The 18966-nt window shown below is 51.6% G+C and overlaps 1 protein-coding gene across 1 annotated transcript in view; it reads left to right on the forward strand.

Moving 5' to 3' along the window:
• Padi4 (peptidyl arginine deiminase 4) overlaps positions 1-18966 on the forward strand; it is a 28274-nt gene that overhangs the window by 1532 nt on the left and 7776 nt on the right. Inside the window, exons 2-10 of the mRNA XM_057784541.1 lie at positions 2747-2927; positions 7597-7663; positions 9819-9895; positions 11356-11473; positions 13721-13846; positions 15863-16041; positions 16128-16231; positions 16426-16537; positions 17515-17622. Coding sequence (XP_057640524.1) covers positions 2747-2927; positions 7597-7663; positions 9819-9895; positions 11356-11473; positions 13721-13846; positions 15863-16041; positions 16128-16231; positions 16426-16537; positions 17515-17622 — 1072 coding nt within the window. The remainder of the gene's footprint in view (positions 1-2746; positions 2928-7596; positions 7664-9818; positions 9896-11355; positions 11474-13720; positions 13847-15862; positions 16042-16127; positions 16232-16425; positions 16538-17514; positions 17623-18966) is intronic.

Raw genomic sequence — 18966 nt, forward strand, 5'->3', positions numbered from 1 at the left:
ACTTGCCCTATAGACCAGGCTACTCGCAGAAATCCTCCTGTCTGCCTCCTGGGTGCTGGGATTAAGGCGTACACCACCACGCCCAGCTACCTCACTTAGCTTTTATACATGGGTTCTGGGGATCAAATCCGGGTCCTTGTGCTTTTCACATGACCATGACCAGAATCTGATGAAATCATAAATTGTTTGAACTGCCCCTCGCGGGCAGTGCTATCTGAGCGAATCCTTCCCCCAGGACTGCTGGCTAAAGCAGACACACTGGCCTCTGTGGCCCAGTGAGTCAGGGCACCAGTGCTGGCGTCCTGCTCCCTGTCCACACAAGCATGGGAACCAGGTGAGGATGCCCTTGCTTGTGTTGAAGGGACAGAGGCACAGGTGGTTTGGGATGAGTGGTGTCGAATGGTGTCCCTATTCGGGACACTAGAAGGTGTCCACAGTGGAATCACAGACCTATGCTGGGACTGAGTGCTATGGATTGCGGGAATAATCACTTTGTGTGTGTGTGTGTGTGCGCGCGTCTAGGGAGGGCCAGGCCTCACATATAGTGGCATCCTGTTTTGTTGAGTAAAAGAAAGTTGAGTACAGGAAGGGGTCTCACTGACACTCAGTCACATGGGAATCTTTTTGCAGAAAGAGAGCGGGGGGGAAGACAGGCAGAAATTGAGAGAGAGAGAGAGAGAGAGAGAGAGAGAGAGAGAGAGAGAGAGAGAGGAGGAAAGAAGAAAGGAAGGAAGAAAATATACTCTATTCTTTCCCCTCTCACCAGGGCAGGCCCCAAGTCATTTCTCTCAGCCTTTTCCCACAATCCTCCAGGAAAGCCTCTCTTTGCCCTCTGCTCACACAGCTCTGCCTCTGGAGTGTGGTGTGGATTCAAAAGGGGGGGATGAGGAAAAGAGAAAGGAGAGAGAATGTTCCAGAAAGCAAGCTCCTCCACACCTGCCCTGTGACCTTACCAAAGAGAAGCTTCCTCCTTCACTGACCTCACTGTTCTGGTCTCTCTCACTCCTTTCCCCCACAACCCTCGTGCTGTGTCCCGATTACTGCTGACCCAACCCACCTGCGCCCTGCCCTCACCTCCCAGCTGCATGGCCTCAGAGTCTCTCAGGAAAGAAATCTGGGCATTGTTCTTCCCCCGACCAGCAGCAGGTTCTGTTGACTTTGAAATGAAATAATTGCCTAATAATAATAACAACAACAACAACAACAAAACAGGTTTTCTCAACCACCAGTTAGTTTCATCTGTGCCTGGTTGAGCCTGGGCTCTGCGTCCCTCGGCTTCTGCTCAGTTGGGTAACTCAGCAACTGCCTATCAGTGGCTTCCCGGGTGTGGTTCTCATGCCCGAGGGTGCCCAGAGGAAGTTCAGACCACTGGACTCCAAGTCTGCAGCCGCAGGTCTGGGGATCAACCCTGGAAGCCTGTCTTCCTGTTTCCGGGGGAGGTTGAGGCAACTGCCCCTGGGCCTAGGATCACACATCTGAAGAATACGTACAGGGAAGGGATCCCTGGAGACATCCTAAACTCAGTGGTGCCCTCTGACCTGAACCAGCAGATGAGAAATAAGGAATATAGGGACGTGGAGACCAGATCTTGCCTAAGCTGATGGCTTGCACCAAGCACATTTGTTAAGAAGTACAGCAGCCGCTATACAGTTTACAGGGAGGGGGGCAAAGTCGGCAGAAAGCCATTATACCATGGGACAAAGTCCAGCAGGAAGCTAGTCAAGCAATGTTGCACAAAGGGAACATATTGTATCTCAAGTGCAGTGCAGACCAAGCACACAGTAGCCCCAGGATGGGTAACTCCAATGTCTTCACCAGGAAAGAGTTAGGTGCCCAGGAACTGAAACCTTAACTCCCCCGAGGCCTGGCCCCAGCCACCCCCGAGCAGAACACAGAACTCAAGGTCCCTTTGTCCTTTCAACATGACGTCTGAGAAAGCCTGGGGTCGGCCTGGCTCCCAACAACTTTTGTAATTTTTATTTTGAGAATCTCATGCGTGAGCAATATGCTCATATCATTCTTCCCCTCCTTCTCCGGCCTCCAATGCTACTCCCGTCCCCTCACCTCCTCCCTCTCAAATTCATGTTGCTTTGTAAAGTGCGTCCCACCCCTGATCGAGTTGTTTTGTAAGAGGATGAGCCTCAAGAATGTCTACCTGCAAGCCGGATGTAGTGGCGCACACCTTTAATCTCAGCACTCAGGAGGCAGAGGCAGGTGAATCTCTGTGAGTTCCAGGCCAGCCTGGTCTATATATTAAGTTCCTTGACAGCCAGGGCTTTCTCAAAGAAAGAAAGAAAAAAAAGATTATTTGTTCTGCCACCACTCCAGAAATACGTGTGAGTTTGTTTTGGCTGTTGTTGCGGGGCTTTTGTTTGGGGGTATTTTGAGCCATCTCTTCAGGCCCCTGAGCATGTGATCCTTTATACTATGCAGACAGCCCTTGGCATGCCCACTGCTGAAGGGCTCTGTGTGCACACTGCTCCGTGTGTGTGTGTAGGAGGTGCCTGTGATATATACCTTCCTCTGCTGTCTCTCTAGTTCAAGTGTAAGGCTCCCAGTCAGAGGCCTCCCCTTCTGTTTTCTCATCCCCTTCTGGCAATCATATAGTATTTACTCTCTGGCCAGAGCTAGCCCAGCGGTGGCCTGTGTTGCTTCCTGCTGGGGAAAGGAGAATTGCTGGGGCCAATATCATGGGGGCCAGGCCCTCTCCTCACCAGTGCCTCTGCCGGCCCCTGTCACTCCACAGCTCTGCTCCCAAGGGCTGCACGACCTTCAGCATCACAGCCTCCCCAGGAGTGGTCGTAGATGTCGCCCACAGTCCTCCAGCCAAGAAGAGCATCACTGGTGCCTCCAAATGGCCTCTGGACCCCCAGCTGGAGGTGACCCTACAGGTCAAAGCAGCCAGCAGTAGCACAGATGACCAAAAGGTAGGTGTGATGATTGGGGTGGGGGTGGGGATCTGCTGGGTGGGGTGGAAGGCTGAGGATGGGGTGGGGGACTGACAGGTGGGATGGGGTGAGGTGGGAGCTAAGGGTGGGGTGGGGGGCTAAGGATAGGGTGAGTGAGGGGGGAGTAAGGATAGGATAGGGTGAGGTGGGGGTTGAGGGTATGGTGGGGTAGGTTGGGGGACTGATGGATGGGATGGGGTGAGGCCTAGTGGATGGGGTGGGGGGGGCTGAGTATGGGAGATGTCAGCCCCACAGTTTTGCTTCCGTGCACAGGGCTCACCCTGGGAGAGCCCCCTTCCCCGACCAAGTTCTCAATCGCTCATCCCTCCGCAGTGTCCACACTGACTGCACATCCATCCTTGCCATTCTTGTCCTCATCCCTGGCATGTTCATCTTGCTTCTCCCCATGTCTTCTGGCAACTCCGCCTTTCTTCTTCCCAGAACTCTCTCCCTGTCCGCAAATCCCGCCCAACCTCTTCCTGCCTAACTATTGACCAAAGAGAGCAACACATCTTCACAGCCATACAAAAAGATGATTTCACAGCACTTGCAGGTTTAGAAGACAGAGGTGTGAGCAGTGTGGCCCCCTGTGGCTCCCTTGAGGGTCACTCTCGCTTTTTCCTGGATCCTGTCATATGGCAGTCAGCATTCCCTGGGGTGTGGTCACTTGCTCTGGTCCCTCAGCCTCCTTTTCTTATGGGTGCTTTTCTTGTTGGAACACGTGCCACTGTACTGACTTCGAGGGTCATCCTTAACTTAGATCCTTAGAGACTTTGCTCCCAGTGCCTCATTCACAAATTTCAAGAGTGAGGATGGGCCCCACCTATGTTCCCCTTCTCCACAAGACCCTCTTGGGGTTCCCTGGAGGAGCAAACCCAGTTTGGTCTTTCCTGGGGGCCAAGTTCTGCGACCCACCCCAGAAACACAGAGATGGGGTGTCCAGCAGGTGTGGTCACTTCCCTAAAGAAGTGTTAAGTTGAAGGATGGAACCAAAGGCCAGCCTGCGAGAGAGCTGGAATACCGAGGTGGCCCCTGGGCTGACCCTGGATAAGGAGATGTCCTGTATGACAAAGACGGAGGGGAGAAGGGTGAGGGAGACAGGGACCACCTTGTCTTCCCTCCTTCCCTTCCTTTCTCTCCTTCCCTTTCTCCACCCTTTGCTCTACTTTCCCTGTCTTTTGAGACAAGTTCTCTCTAATTAATCTGAGCTCAGACTCTCAGTTCCCCTGCCTCAGGCTTCTCCAGTGCTGGGATGAGACTTGTGCCACCATACAAGGCTAAGGATCCCATTTTCTGGAGGACACGGGAAGCCAGAGAAAAGTTCCTCCCAAAGATGTTACTGGCTGGCACAAAGCAAGTAGCCTGCAACTAGGGAGTGGTCTGGAGCCCAGGAGCCCGGATAGAAAGGGAAGCCAGGGTCCAGAGAGTACAGAAGAGAGGCCATGATTCCGTCATTCTCCAGGATAACCACTGTCTATAGGACAGGACCTAGCACCTCAGTGTGTCCTCTCAGGGGCTCCTCCATGTGGCCCTCAGTGTGCCCCCCCCAGTGTGTCTCCTCAGTATGTCCCCCCAGGTTCCTTTCCTTGTAGCACTTTGGTTGTTTTTGGTCCCCCAGCTTATGTCACTCAGGTTTCTCAGCTCCTGTGCCCCGCCCTCCCTGGCAGCTGGGCCAATCAGATTCCTCTCTCTGGGTTTTTATTTTCTTGTTCATTCCTGGTTTTGCTGGACAGAGGGACTGGCCTGATTCCAGAGCTTCATGTGTGCTGCACACCGTCCACCAACCACTGAGTTGCACTCCCCAATCCCTCCTCCCCCCCCACACCCACACACGACCCACCTCCCCATATCCTCCCCCACCCCCACAACCCCTCCACTCCCTACCCCCATCCCCACACACGAGCCACACCTCCACTCACTCCCCCCACACAACCCACCCACCCCTGCTCTTTCCTTCCACCCGCACATGACCCACCCCTCCACCACCTGCCCCCACCCACCATCGACCCATCCCCTACTCCCTTCCCCCCAACCCATTCCTGCATCCTTCCCCCTACCCCACGACCCTCCCCAGCCTCCCTGTTTGGCTGCTGCCTAGAGACTTGATGCTCACCAACTTGGTACTATGAGAGACAACCTGAAGGCCTGGCCTTCTGTTGCAGAAGACCAGTTCCCCGGCCACCACCTACTCCTTCTTTCCCTCTTATGCCGCTTGCACCTCATTTCTGGCTGCTGAGTCCCTATGTTGGGCCCTAAAGCCTACTTACCAAAGAAGGGTCGCCCCAAGAGACCACTCTCATACCACAGTTGATGCAAAAGCAAGAGGAATTTTTATTTCTGACATGACAGGATCCCTCAGCCTCGAAAGGAGAAGGACCCCGAGTGGCTGTTACAGGCTACTTTTTTTTCTCTCTTTATTTTATTCTTTTTTAATTAAGATTCCGCCTCCTCCCCGTTTCCCATTTCCCTCCCCCTTCTCCCACATATCACCCCCTCCCCCTCTCCCCACTCCTCTCCCCCTCCCCCCACTCCATTCCCCCTCCCTCTCAAGACTGAAGAGCAGTCCAAATTCCCTGCCTTGCGGGAAGTTCAAGGTCCTCCCACTTCTATCTAGGTCCAGGAAGGTGAGCATCCAAACAGGCTAGGCTCCCATAAAGCCAGTTCATGTATTAGGATCGAAACCTAGTGCCATTGTCCTTGGCTTTTCATCAGCCTTCATTGTCCGCCATGTTCAGAGAGTCCGGTTTCATCCCATGCTTATTCAGTCCCAGTCCAGCTGGCCTTGGTGAGCTCCCAATTGATCAGTTCCACTGTCACAGTGGGTGGGTGCACCCCTCGTGGTCCTGAAACTGAGAAGCTTCTGTAAAGCAAAGGACACTGTCACTAAGACAAAAAGGCAACCCACTGACTGGGAGAAGATCTTCACCAACCCTGCAACAGACAAAGGTCTGATCTCCAAAATATATAAAGAACTCAAGAAACTAAACTTTAAAATGCTAATTAACCCAATTAAAAAATGGGGCACTGAACTGAACAGAGAATTCTCAACAGAAGAAATTCAAATGGCCAAAAGACACTTAAGGTCATGCTCAACCTCCTTAGCAATCAGGGAAATGCAAATTAAAACAACTTTGAGATACCATCTTACACCTGTCAGAATGGCTAAAATCAAAAACACCAATGATAGCCTTTGCTGGAGAGGTTGTGGAGTAAGGGGCACACTCATCTATTACAGGCTACTTTTAAAGGAAAAAACTGCAGAATCAAAGGGGGAGTCCAGGAGTGGTTTGTCAGCTGTTGTGACTAGCTCGTTTAATGGTCAGCTAACTATAATTGATCAATGCCACAGCAGTTGTGGAGTTGGTTGAACAAGGAGAAACACCTGCAGGTCATCTGCAGATTGTTTTGCCCCAGTTCCAGGGCCTGGGTCTATTGAAGAAAAACTACAAAGGGGGTGGAGAGCTCCTGGGAAAGTACCCAAAGCTCCAAGCTCCAGTGCACGCGTGGGTGATTATCAGGTTCCTGGTTCCCAGGGAAGGGGGGCAGAAATGCTGAGATGCCCCAGAGTCTTTCACCTACTCCCCTTCTCAAGCTACACATTGTCCTTGTCAGGGTTACCATTGCTGTGATGAAACACCCTGACCAGGAATAAATTAGGGAGAAAAGGGTTTATTTGATGTACATTTCCACGGCACTGTTTGTCACTGAAGGAAGCCAGGATAGGCATTCACACGGGACAGGATCCTGGAGGCAGGAGCTGATGCAGAAGCCATGGAGGGGTACTGCTTACTGGCTTGCTCAGCCTGCTTTCTTGTAGAACTCAGCACACCTGTGATGTGCTGGGCCCTCCCCCACCAATCACTGATTTAAAAAATGTCTTCTAGCTAGAACTTTCTCAATATAGGTATTTTCTCAATTGAGGTTTTCTCCTCTCAGATAACTCTGTATTGTGTCAAGCTGACAGCCAGTAAACACCTCCTTGTGAAGTCTTCCCTCACCCCTTTCTCTGGCTGAGTGGATCCTCCATTCCTGGACTCCCTTGGGACTCTTTTTAAAGCATCATCGTTAGCTGAGTTGAACTGGATTAAGCCAGTACACAGCAGGGCTCAGTGTAGTGATATTTTGTTTGTGTTTTAACAAATAAAGCTTGCCTGAAGATCAGAGTGCAGAGCTAACTCACTAGGCCAGGCAGTGGAAGCACACACATTTAATCCCAGGACTCGTAGGACAGACGAATCTCCGTTAGTTCAAGGCCACCCTGGGCTACACAAAATTGATCCAATCTAAAAGAGAAACAGCTCACACGAAGGTGATCCCAGCACTTTGGATAAGGGAGGTGGAGACAGGAGTGATATGGTTGGGCAGAGAGAGGAAAATAAAATGAGAAGAGACAGGAGCTCAATGCCATCTGAGGTACAGTGAAGTCTAAGGAGGCTGTCTGAGAACAGGACCGCCCCTTGGTCTGAACACTGGTAGAAGTAAGAACTCTCTAGTGACTGGCCGCTCTGCTTCTCTGATCCTACAGCTTTTACCCCCTGATAGTTGACTTTGAGTTTCTATTATTAAGATCAATTAGAATTCGTGCTGCAGCTCAGACTGTTTGTTGAATGACTAATGAAGTCATAAATAGTCTGTTATTGTCTTATAGGTTCGAATTTTGTACTATGTACCCAAGGCCTCACCGATCCAAGCCCTGCTGTACCTCACTGGGGTGGGTAAGTGATGACCAGGGTCCCAAAGAGCTGCCAAGGGTGCACACCTTTAATCCCAGCGCTTGGAGGTAGAGGCAGGCAGATCTCTGTGAATTCAAGGTCAGTCAGGGCTAAATACTAAGATCTTGTCTCAAAAAGAAAGAAAGGGGGGGAGGGAGGGAAGGAGAGAGGAAGGGACCGTAGAGCTGCCTTCCATCTCCACACAGCACATCCCCACCCAGCAGGGCATCTTTCCAAGACACAGCATGACTAGAGCTTACTTTAGAACAAGCAAAGAAAAATGACCATTTCTAGCTAGCCATCCAACTGGTGATTCTTAAGTTCCCCTTCCCCAGAGAGTGAGCACAAAGAAACACAGATGGGGGACTGGGGGTGAGGGTGGAGTGTTCGCTTAGGTAGCATGAAGCCCGAGGTTTGACGCCCAGTGCTGCATACACCTGGTGTGGGGTGCACATCAGTACTCCCAGACCTTGAGAGGTAGAGGCAGACAGGTCAGAGGCTTGAGGTCGCCCTCAGCTACGGACAAGTTTCCAGCTATGGGATCCCTGGTAATTAGTTAATATAAGCGCAGGTGAAGGCTCACATCACAGTGTAATAACTGACTTCTCAGGCTAGGAATTAGGGGCCTAGATTCTATGCACAAATTTCTATACCCTTTTAATGCTTCATTGTGTGTGTGTGTGTGTGTGTAGCTTTTTGTTTTGTTTTGTTTTTGTTTTTCGAGACAGGGTTTCTCTGTAGCTTTGGAGCCTATTCTGGAACTCACTCTGTGGACAAGGCTGGCCTCGAACTCACAGAGATCCTCCTGTCTCTGCCTCCCGAGTGCTGGGTTTAAAGGTGTGCACCACCACCGCCCCACTCATATTATAGCTTTTTATAGCAGATAATTCTGTGTTCTTCTGTGTTCCCCAAATCCCATTATTTACGTTTCATTTTTATCATATCAATAACCCATTTAAACACGTGTACTTCTATTTCTTTCATATTCATCTTTAATAGAACCTATCCCTGTGACTGGGGAGATGGCTCAGTGGTTGAGAGCGTGTATTGCTCCAACAGAGGACCTGAGTTTGACTCCTAGTACCCACATCAGCTGGTTCACAACCCCCTGTTAACTCCAGTTCCAGAGGATGCAATGCCCTCTTCTGGCCTCCACAGGCAACTACACTCATGTACCCCCCACCACATACACACATAACACATGAATAAAAATAATAAAATCTTTTTTAAAGTTCATTCTTAGAATCACAGAGTTCAGGAGCTAGACGCTAGCCTGGAGAACATAGTGTGAGACCTTATATCTAAATTTTTAAAAATTAAATAGATTTTTAATGAGAACTCAACCTGAACAATCTACTCTTTTTATTTAAGTGTGTATTAAATATATAAATAGCATATGAAGTCGCTGGGTGTCATCTCAATGATGAGCTTCACTCATGAGTATAGGTTTAAATAAAATGGGGCTTACTCTAACGCCACAACCTGTGCTTGAGATATTGCATTTAATTCTTACAATAATCCAGGGAACTTGACCCCGTGATCCCATTTCACTGATTAGGAAACTGAGACTCAAGGAACTACTTGCTGAGAGGTGGGGAAGCCAGGAGTACCGTAATAATTCTATGTCCCTAGATTCATGCATATTAGCGAATCTGCTATGGCACAATAGTAAAAGGTCATATCGCCCCTCTCGTGCAGGCCACGGTCCCTGTGTCACACTGTGAGGCACACGAGTCTACATTATTGAAGCAACTGTGGTCGCATTTTCTGGTAGAGGGAAGGAGTTCACAGACACTTTGCTTTGACATTTGCACAGGGTAGACTTGGGGAGCGTGAGTTTTTTCCTGACACAGACACACACATGCATAACAACGACCAGATGAAGACTGTGGGTTGAGGTTGGGGGATGGGGGCAGAGTTCTTGGAGAAATTGGCAAGGTGAACTGGCAGGTTGTGGCGGCTTCACTGGGGTGTAAGAGTTGCTTTGGCATCACCGTCATGGCTCCTGAGGAAGGCAGAACTTTGTTCTCTGAATTGTAGTGTGGCTTCTTGGGGACAAAGGGTGGAACAGAGAAGCTCCTGTCCTCGGGGCCAACCGTCAGGGCCAGTTTGAGAGCCTTGCAGCTCACACTCACCGACTCTCTCACGCCCATTTCAGAAATCTCCCTGAGCACAGATGTCACCCGCACTGGCAAAGCCGGCAAAGCGAAGCCTGCTAGGGCTGGGAAGGATCAGGTGAGGCTCAAATGTCCGTCTGTACGCGCTTTAGGGACATGGCGCGCGCCTATCGCGCCCCCTGGTGGTGACAGGCTGAACAGCGGCACCTCTCCGGCTTTAGGGACATGGTGCGCGCCTACCGGGCCTCCTGGTAGTGGCAGGCTGAGCATGAGCAGCGGCACCTCGCCGGCGTCTTGTGTTAACTTGTAAGGTTCCCTTACCAGGAAATAACTGGTGACCTTGTGGCTTAGGCATATTCCATCTCTTTTACAAGGTCATATTTACAACCAATTGTGGGTTCAGAAATGGTATTAGCCTACAAGCGGGAATCTCTAGAGTCACCCAGGTAATGGGTCCCAGCTGTGGCTCAGAAATGCTCCCCAGACCTTTAATGGCTGGTAGCTGAGTTTCCCACGGAGCTGTGTACAGGGGTGTGTGGTGGTGAGTGACGGGGAAGGGAAGAGAGACAGGGGTGGAGGGAGAGAGAAGCGAGGCATGGCCGGGAGTGTGTGTTGCAGAAAGATGGTGGATCGGGGTAACGTAGGGTGGACTATTAACCCAGGGTCCTTGGAACTTCAGAACTGCCTGAGTGACTTTGTGTTGGTGGCTAGTGTACACTTTGGCAGGCTCCAAATGATGAAGTCCATCAATCGTAGGGGAAGGGGAAGAGTGTGGCTTAGCCTAGCATCCTAATTTATCCAATATTGCTTCATCTGTCATATCATGATAGATCTCTACAGGCCAGGCCACCCAGACGTAGTTCATCATTGGGCGGAGGGCTTCTGGTACCAAGGGTAGCACTCACATCAGGAAGGAGTGGTTTATTTGGTCACATGAGAGTTGTTGTACGGATTAAAATCTTTTTTTTAAGTTAATTTATTTAATTATTAAAGATTTCTGCCTCTTCCCCGCCACCACCTTCCATTCCCCCCCCTCCCCCAATCAAGTCTTCCTCCCTCCTGGATTACAATCTTGATTTCTTATGTATTTGACTCCTTTTGTTTGTTAAGCCAATTTTAAAAAGGCTTTTAAAGTATATTTTACTATCAGGCTCCTTTTTTTAAAAAAACAGATGGATGAATTGAGGCTGGGATATAGCTTAGCTGGTAGAGGTGCCTAGCATGCATGGAGTCCGGGGTTCAATACCCAGCACCTCACAGACTGGGCGTGGCGGCACAGGTCTGTGATCTCAGCTCTCAGAGGTGAGGATTAGAAGTTGAAGCTAGTCTTCGCTAGAATAGATGCTGTCTTTAACAAACCACAAACACCTCTGACTCACATCCAGATTTGCTTAGATCTGGAGCCATCAGAAATCCACTCTTTGGGCCCATGAGTTGCTGGATGAGAGAAACAGGCGAAGTGGGAGAGAGAGAGAGAGAGAGAAAGAGAGAGAGAGAGAGAAACCAGCACTTGTCTCCCAAGGGCTGATGGGATCTGAGAGTTACCAACAGCGTCTTTTGCCCTTCTGATATTCCCAGAGCACCTGGACCTGGGGCCCATGTGGCCAAGGCGCCATCCTGTTGGTGAACTGTGACAAGGAGAACCCCACGTCCTCTAGAATGGACTTCGAGGATGACATGGTCTTGGACAACAAAGGTAAAGAACAAAGGCTGTGGCCATCTCTGGGGACAAAGGCCATGGCCGGGTCCCAGGACAAGGGCCTCGCGCGTCAATAAGGCTCACTTGCCCTTGTGGTTTTGTAAGGTAGCCCCTGGCTTTGGGAAGCACGCTTGTGTTAGCATGTCCATGTTACAGAGGAAGGAACGGAAAAGTGTCCCAAGAGAGTAAATGACCAGCTAAAGTCACACAGCAGTCCAAAGAGACCAGTGTGGGCTCCCCAAGAGGCTCTGCTTTCCATGCTGGCCCCTGTCTAGCCCACACATCTGGGCGTGGCTCAGACATGAGGGCCAAATTTAATTAAAAAAAAGGAGTGCTGGGCTGGAGAGATGGCTCAGAGGTTAAGAGCACTAGCTGCTCTTCCAAAGGTCCTGAGTTCAATTCCCAGCAACCACATGGTGGCTCACAACCATCTATAATGAGATCTGGTACCTCTTCTGGTGTATATATGTTAACAGAACATTGTATGCATAATAAATAAATCTTTAAAAAAAAAGAAAAGGAGTGCTGGTCCCCAAATACTGCACAAGACCCCAGTTCCTAACGGATGGGGAAACTGAGGCACAGAGAAGTGATGGAGGTGGGTCTTGTATTTATCTGTTGCTTTCATTGGTTAATTAATAAAGAAAACTGCTTGCCCCTGATAAGACAGAAAATTAGGTAGGCAGAGTAGACTGAACAGAACGCTGGGAGAAAGAAGCCGAGTCAGTGAGTCGCCATGATTCTCCCGCCCCACACAGAGGCAGGTTAGGATCTTACTGGTAAGCTACCACCTTGTGGTGGTACAGATTATTAGAAATGGGTTAATCTAGATTTGAGAGCTAGCCAATAAGAGGCTAGAACTAATGGGCCAAGCAGTGTTTAAAAGAATACAGTTTCCGTGTAGTTACAAGGGTTAGAGAGACAGCCCAGCAGTTAAGAGCACCAGCTGCTCTTCCAGAGGTCTTGAGTTTAAGTCTCAGCAACCACATCACAACCGTCGGTACTGAGATCTGGTGCCTTCTTCTGGCATCTAGGCAGAACTGCAGGCAGAATACTGTATACATAATATATTTTTTTAAAAAAAAAAGTTAAGACAAGACTTAGTCAAGCTTGTGAAAGTCACACAGTTACTCAGCTTCAGTCAGTACTTGCAGCCCAGACAACCTGACTCCTTGGCGGGTTTAAGAGGATCAAGAATGGTGGCGGGTCCTGCAGAGTCTCAATGAGACAAGCCACCCACCTTCCCTGGCAGTGGGGGGAGGGGAATGCTAACGTGCATGGAAGTAACTATGTATCTCACACTGACACCAGGGACAGCCCTGAAGGATATTTATTATCCATGACCTTGTGGACACTCTCAGAGCTCTGGACAATGGCTCCAAATGTGTCCCCTCTTCTTTACACTCCCCACCCTTTGGCATTCTCTCTGCCCCTGTTTACTGATAGAGAAACTGAGGCACTAAGAGCTGTAGGATTTCCCCCAAGCTTACCCAGATCCAGGTTGAGCCCATATCCTTGCCTCCTTCACCGTAGCCCAGCCGCCAGCAGTGACCACTTGGCATATTCCCCAACATCCCGATACACAAATCCATGCTGCCCACCGCCATGTACCACCGCTCTCCTGGGCACTCTCTGTGCTCTGGAATTTGAGTGCTGGAGTCATAGCAAGAAATGACAATGGGGCAGAAGGCCTTGATGCTCTGGGTTTCTATCCTTGGCTCCCCTTTTGGAGACATCCACAGATAAACATCATATATATGCTGAAGAGAATAGAGTCAGGGGCTGGCGAGGGGGGCAAGGGGGAGTCACAGGGCAGGGTAGGGGTGCTCGCTGCCAAGTCTGATGACCCGAGTTCTATACTGGGGTGCAGCATGGTAGAGGAAGAGAACGCTGTACAAACTGTCCTGTCCTCTGACCCCCACACGTACCACAGCGTGTTCAACCTCTCCCACGCATACACACGATAAATAAGTAACCGCGGGCTGGAGGTGAGTGGTGAAGTTCTTTCCTTGTCTACCTAAGACTCCCAGTTCAGTTGCCAGAGCTGTGGAACAAAAGAAAACAGTAAATGTAATTTTAAAAATGAGCAAAAAGAGCAGCACTGTAAAAAAGGAAAAGAAACCAGTTTCCTTTGCAACTCAGTGTGTGGGAGTGTGGGCTTCACCAGGAGGCGGCTGGAGGGAGATGGGCACTAGAGATATAACACAGATATAACAATCTTGGGCCACATGCTTCTTGTTTTAGACCTGCAGGACATGTCCCCAATGACCCTAAGCACGAAGACTCCCAAAGACTTTTTTGCCAAATATCAGCTGGTGCTGCACGTGGCCAAGAACAAGATGAACAAAGTGAGGGTGTTCCGGGTCACACGTGAGTCGGCCTGGCCCTTCCCTTGCCTCCCATGACCCCATGCTCCTTTCCCGACCCCACGCTCCTTTCCCGCCCCCACCAGATGGGGCGCTGCCCTGCCCCACTCCCCTTTGGCAAGCAGTTCCCATGGAGCTATGGTGTGCTGGGTTCTGAGTGCCAGGCACAGGCGTCTGTCCTCTGCCTCCAGATGAAGGTCAATAGATGCCTCGTCCCCGCTGGGCACAAGGACTCCCTCCAGTGGGCACCCACCTCTTCCCCCTCCCCCTCCTCTCTATTCTCTCCTTCGCTTTGCTTTTCTTTCTCCTTTCTCACTCTTATTTCTCTTTCTCTTTCCTAGCTCCTCTCTCTTCTCCTACTCCTCCTCCCTCTTTCCCCTCACCCCCCACCATGTGCCACGAACCCCCTTACAGCCCCCGGGTGCCATGAACCCACTTACAGCCCCCGTGTGCTATGAACCCCCTTATAGCCTCCAGGTGCCATGAACCCACTTACAGCCCCCATGAACCCACTTACAGCCCCCGTGTGCCATGAACCCCCTTACATACCCCGGGTGCTATGAACCCCCTTGCAGCCCTTGGGTGCCATGAACCCACTTACAGCCCCCATGTGCTATGAACCCCCTTACAGCCCCCGGGTGCCATGAACCCCCTTGTGGCTCAGACATCATAGATTTGCAGCCCCTCACACTGGCTAACCCAGCATTACCTGCCTCAGTTCTGAGCCCTGGGCTCACAACCATGAACATGACCAACTCTTTGCCCCATGTCACTTCATCCTAGTGGAATAGGAGGGGTGACAGGTAAGATCATTAGGAACGGCAGTGGGAGGAGTGGAACTGGGGGCTGAGAGAGAGGAAGGTCCGAGGAGACTGCGGGTACTCTCAGGAAGGGCATCCCAGACAGAAGGGCGGGTAGCAGGCAGGAAGGGCATCCCAGATGGGGTGCATAGCAGGTGCAAGGCCCTGAGGTGGAATGAGCCTGTGTGGTTCAGGAACGCAGGGGGGCCAGAGTGACCAGCATGGGGGGACAGAGCAGCCAGCTAGAGGGCCAGAGCAGCCATTGTGCGGTGTACATGGTTAAAAGTGGTGAGTGGAGGCCCGGGGGAGGGGCACGTACTGATGTCTCTGCTCTCCTAGGGATAGTGGACAGGAGAGGGCTTTCCAAGGCTCAACTTGGTCCCACCCTTTCATCCTAGATGAACTAGCTAATCAAGCTGACAGAGCGATGACTAACTTTGTGCCTCTGTCGTGTCCCTGCTACGATGGTCCCACAGCGCCTGTACTACATGTACTACGGTACTACGCCTATGGTGTACCACCTGAGCTAGGGGATGTTTGTGAGGCAGGCAAGGGCCTGGAGATTGACATACATACACACAGAGACGGAGAAATAAGGACACGGGTCATCCTTGAAACAAGAACACCCTCTTTATTGTGCTCAGGGGCAGCTTATACAGGGCTCTGGCCACGCCCCAGCTCTCGGGATCTTTCAGCTGCAGACTCATCAGAACCCACTCCCCTGCCATCAGGGTCTCGTGCTCAGAGCAGCTGCAGGCTGCTCAGAGCAGAGGAAAACAAGTTGTTTACAGGAAATTCAGGGTCTGGTGGTAGCAGTCCCTAACATGCCTCCATCTAGGCACTGTCACCCCCAGGATGCAACCCCCCCCACTTCCCTCTACCATTGCTTTAATTGGTGTTTGTTACACGTAATGGTCTTTGTTCCTCCATGGTCACTCAGGAGACAGCACAGTGTGCTTGGGGATAATTGAATATATGAGTATACAAATGAATAAATGAACGGAGCAGAGTTAGGGATGGCTTGGCACCTGCCGTGCCCTTCCTGGACCCCTCTAGTCAGGGAAACAAGGTCCCAACTGGAGTTTTGATATTTCCCCCCTAAACACCTCCAGGGACCCTTGGGTAGTGACACACAAGGACTCTGGGCATCTCAGCACGGAGGGGAGGAAATCGGAGCCACAGAGGCATGCTAGGGCTAAGCGTGCTCTGCTTCTGTCTAGGGGGCAAGCTGCCATCCAGATACAAGGTGGTCCTGGGCCCACAGCAGTTCTCACACCGCCTGGAGCTGCCAGGCGGCCAACACAGCACAAATTTCTACGTGGAGGGTCTTGCTTTCCCTGACGCTGACTTCCAGGGGCTCATTCCCCTCACAGTCTCGCTGCTGGACATATCTAACCCGGTAGGCCTCAGCCTAGAAGAGGGTGGGGGAGAGGAAGCAGATGAACCCTGCTTGACATGACGTACCTTCTCATCTTTCCCCTCCAGGATCTCCCCGAGGCCCTGGTGTTCCAAGACAGTGTGACGTTTCGTGTGGCCCCCTGGATCATGACCCCCAACACCCAGCCCCCCCAGGAGGTATACGTGTGCAGGTGAAGCTCTAGGGGGTGGGGTCTGGGTGCACTAGGAAGAGCCCTGAATTCTGGGTGCTATGTTAGCTAGGAATGAAGAAAAAAACCTCCCTGCCCTCAGACACTGGGAGCCATAATTTGCTCAGGACCCTGGGGAGAGGGGCAAATTGTTATCATGGTCGCTGCTCTGTGGACATCGAGGCTAATGTTTGTAGGATTTCTGAAAACAAAGACTTCCTAAATTCATTGACTGCTCTGACCAAGAAAGCCAAGTGCAAGCTGACTGTGTGCCCAGAGGAAGAGAATTTGGATGACCAGTGGATGCAGGTACATGGCCCTGTCCACCGGAGGCCAAGGGATAGATGCGGGCTGTGGGCTCCTGGGGCACAGCCTAGAACTTAGGGGCCATCCTTCCTGGGATGGACTGGGAGGAAGGAGCCTCGGAAGGTACTCACACCAGGGACTCAAGTTAAAAGTTCACTTGACATAGACTGTGAGTCGCTGTGTGGTGCCCGCCGTCTCCATGGCCATCCCCTGGCTCTCACCTGGTGCCTTTTGCCCATCCCTCCTCATCACCCATACTCCAGTCATGCTCATCAAAGGCCAGCATGAAGGCTGCCCCTCCATGTATGCCATCCCTCCAGTGGTACTGCGTCTCTCTTCCTGTCCCCTAAGTCCCACCCCTGTCATCCCACCTCTGTGATATAGGCTGATCCCTGGGACGCTGCAGACACGTTCCCACCTTTCACCTGAAGGAAAGGAATAGCCAGGATTTCCATCCTGTGACTTCTCATAGTGACTGTCCCCGCACACTGCACAACTGCTTGCTGGAGGGGCAAAGTCCTCACCAGATCCATTTCTGAAAACTTGGACACCCACCTAGAGTGCTGGGTGGGCCTCCTGCCTGCTCCTGTGAGGTCCAGAAGGACTCAGTCAACAGCCTTCCCACTGAAACCTCTGCCTATTCTAGCCATTCTGGGAGTTCTCTGGGTCCCCCAGCATCCCCTCAGCACCCCTAGACACCCCAACACTGGATGATCTCTCTCCCCAAGGACAAGGCTCAATCACCCATCCCAGCCTCGGCCCAGGGTCGTCCCTACCCCCCAGATTCAGGGCCTCTGTCCTATTCCTTTTCCCAGCAGGCCCTGCAGAGCACAGGTCTGCAGCCTCAGATCCGTTCTCTCGGCCCAGGTCTCCCACAGAGTTTGTTCTTGATGGCAATGGCTAGCAGGTGGGGCAGGTCCACATCACACCAGGTAACAGGACTTTGTGGCGTGTCCAGCAGCCTCTTTGTGCCCCTCCAGGACGAAATGGAGATCGGCTACATCCAGGCTCCCCACAAGACGCTGCCCGTGGTCTTTGACTCCCCGAGGGACAGAGGCCTGAAGGACTTCCCCATCAAACGGGTCATGGTAGGAACCCTGTAGGCCCCACCCTTTGTCCCTAAGCAGATGAGTCCCCAAAGCTGAATCCCTGCTCCAGAGGGACTCAATGGGGCGGTGCTGGTTATTCCAGCCAGTACCCTGATAAGATCTGGTTTCTCTGAGCCTCATCAGGAATGAGCTCATCCTTGGAATAACCTTGTGAGGGGCATACTGGGCTACCCAAGAGTGCTCTTTCACAAGACAGGAGTTCCATCTCTTGGGTGTGGTTTGTCCTTTGGGGCCACGACTGGGGCTGTGATGGGGCTTTGGGATCAGCCGGGCTTTTATCAGCGACGGTCAACACATTTGGGAGTGGAAGGTGACATATTGGTGAGTCACACTGGCCCAGCCTGGTAGATAGAAGCCAGCTCAGCACAGGTTGTCCTCATCGTAAATAACAATAATAGTATGTTTACTGAGTTCATGTGCTTCCAGCCACGGTGCTGAGTTCTCCACGGGGACTGACTCATTTCACGTGACAACCATTAAGATACTATCACTAGGCCCATTCCACAGAGGTAGAAATTGAGGCTCTGTGTGAGGACACCAGGCCTCCCACACTGCCTCCTGGTCCCCCTTCCTGTCCCCTGGAAGACCGTAGCCTGCACTGGGGCCTGGAACCCTCAGAAAAAGGAATACGTTTTGCAGCCAGGAGTATTTTGCTCTCCAGGGAGAGGGGCAGTGGCCCGCTCCATGCCAGAGGCTTGTAGGGATATATCTGTCTCATCAACAGGTTTCTTCCTGGCACACCCTATGCCTGTGACCAAGCGGTAGCTAGGCTCTCTGTGTGGGCTGATGGTGGAGGCAAGTTCATTCCCTTTGGAGGTGGGAGCACAAGTCTACTGTTGCCAGGACTTTGCCCGTTCCTATCTGCCCCCCCCACTTTGGTTCCCATCCTGCCTGCGGTGGCTGTATCTTACCACTTTGATAATCCAAAGGCCAGCTTCCCTGTTATAAGTCAGACCTCCAACAGCCAGTGACAGAGACAGATCCTCAGCATGGGAGTCTCCCCTCTGCTTCTTCCAGCCTTGGGTGGAAGGAGACCCCAGCAGGCTCTTGGCTGAGTACATGCGTAACACCCTCACCTTACCCACGTGACAGGAGGGAAAACTGTCATCACTGTTCCCACGAGTGTCATCACGGACCACTCTCCCTGTCCCTTCCTTGCCTCCATATGTCATTCCCTCTGCCAGGAATGCACTTCCCTGTTCTGCTGCTGGGTGACTCTCAGCCGTCAGGTCCCAGTGTCAATGTCCTACCCAGGAGGGCCTCTGCTGGCGTTGTCAGAGCCGTCCCCGTGGACGGTTTGCTTCTCTTGCTGTGATAAAACCT

Source organism: Chionomys nivalis, chromosome 11 (assembly GCF_950005125.1).
Source record: "Chionomys nivalis chromosome 11, mChiNiv1.1, whole genome shotgun sequence".
NCBI lineage: Eukaryota > Metazoa > Chordata > Mammalia > Rodentia > Cricetidae > Chionomys > Chionomys nivalis.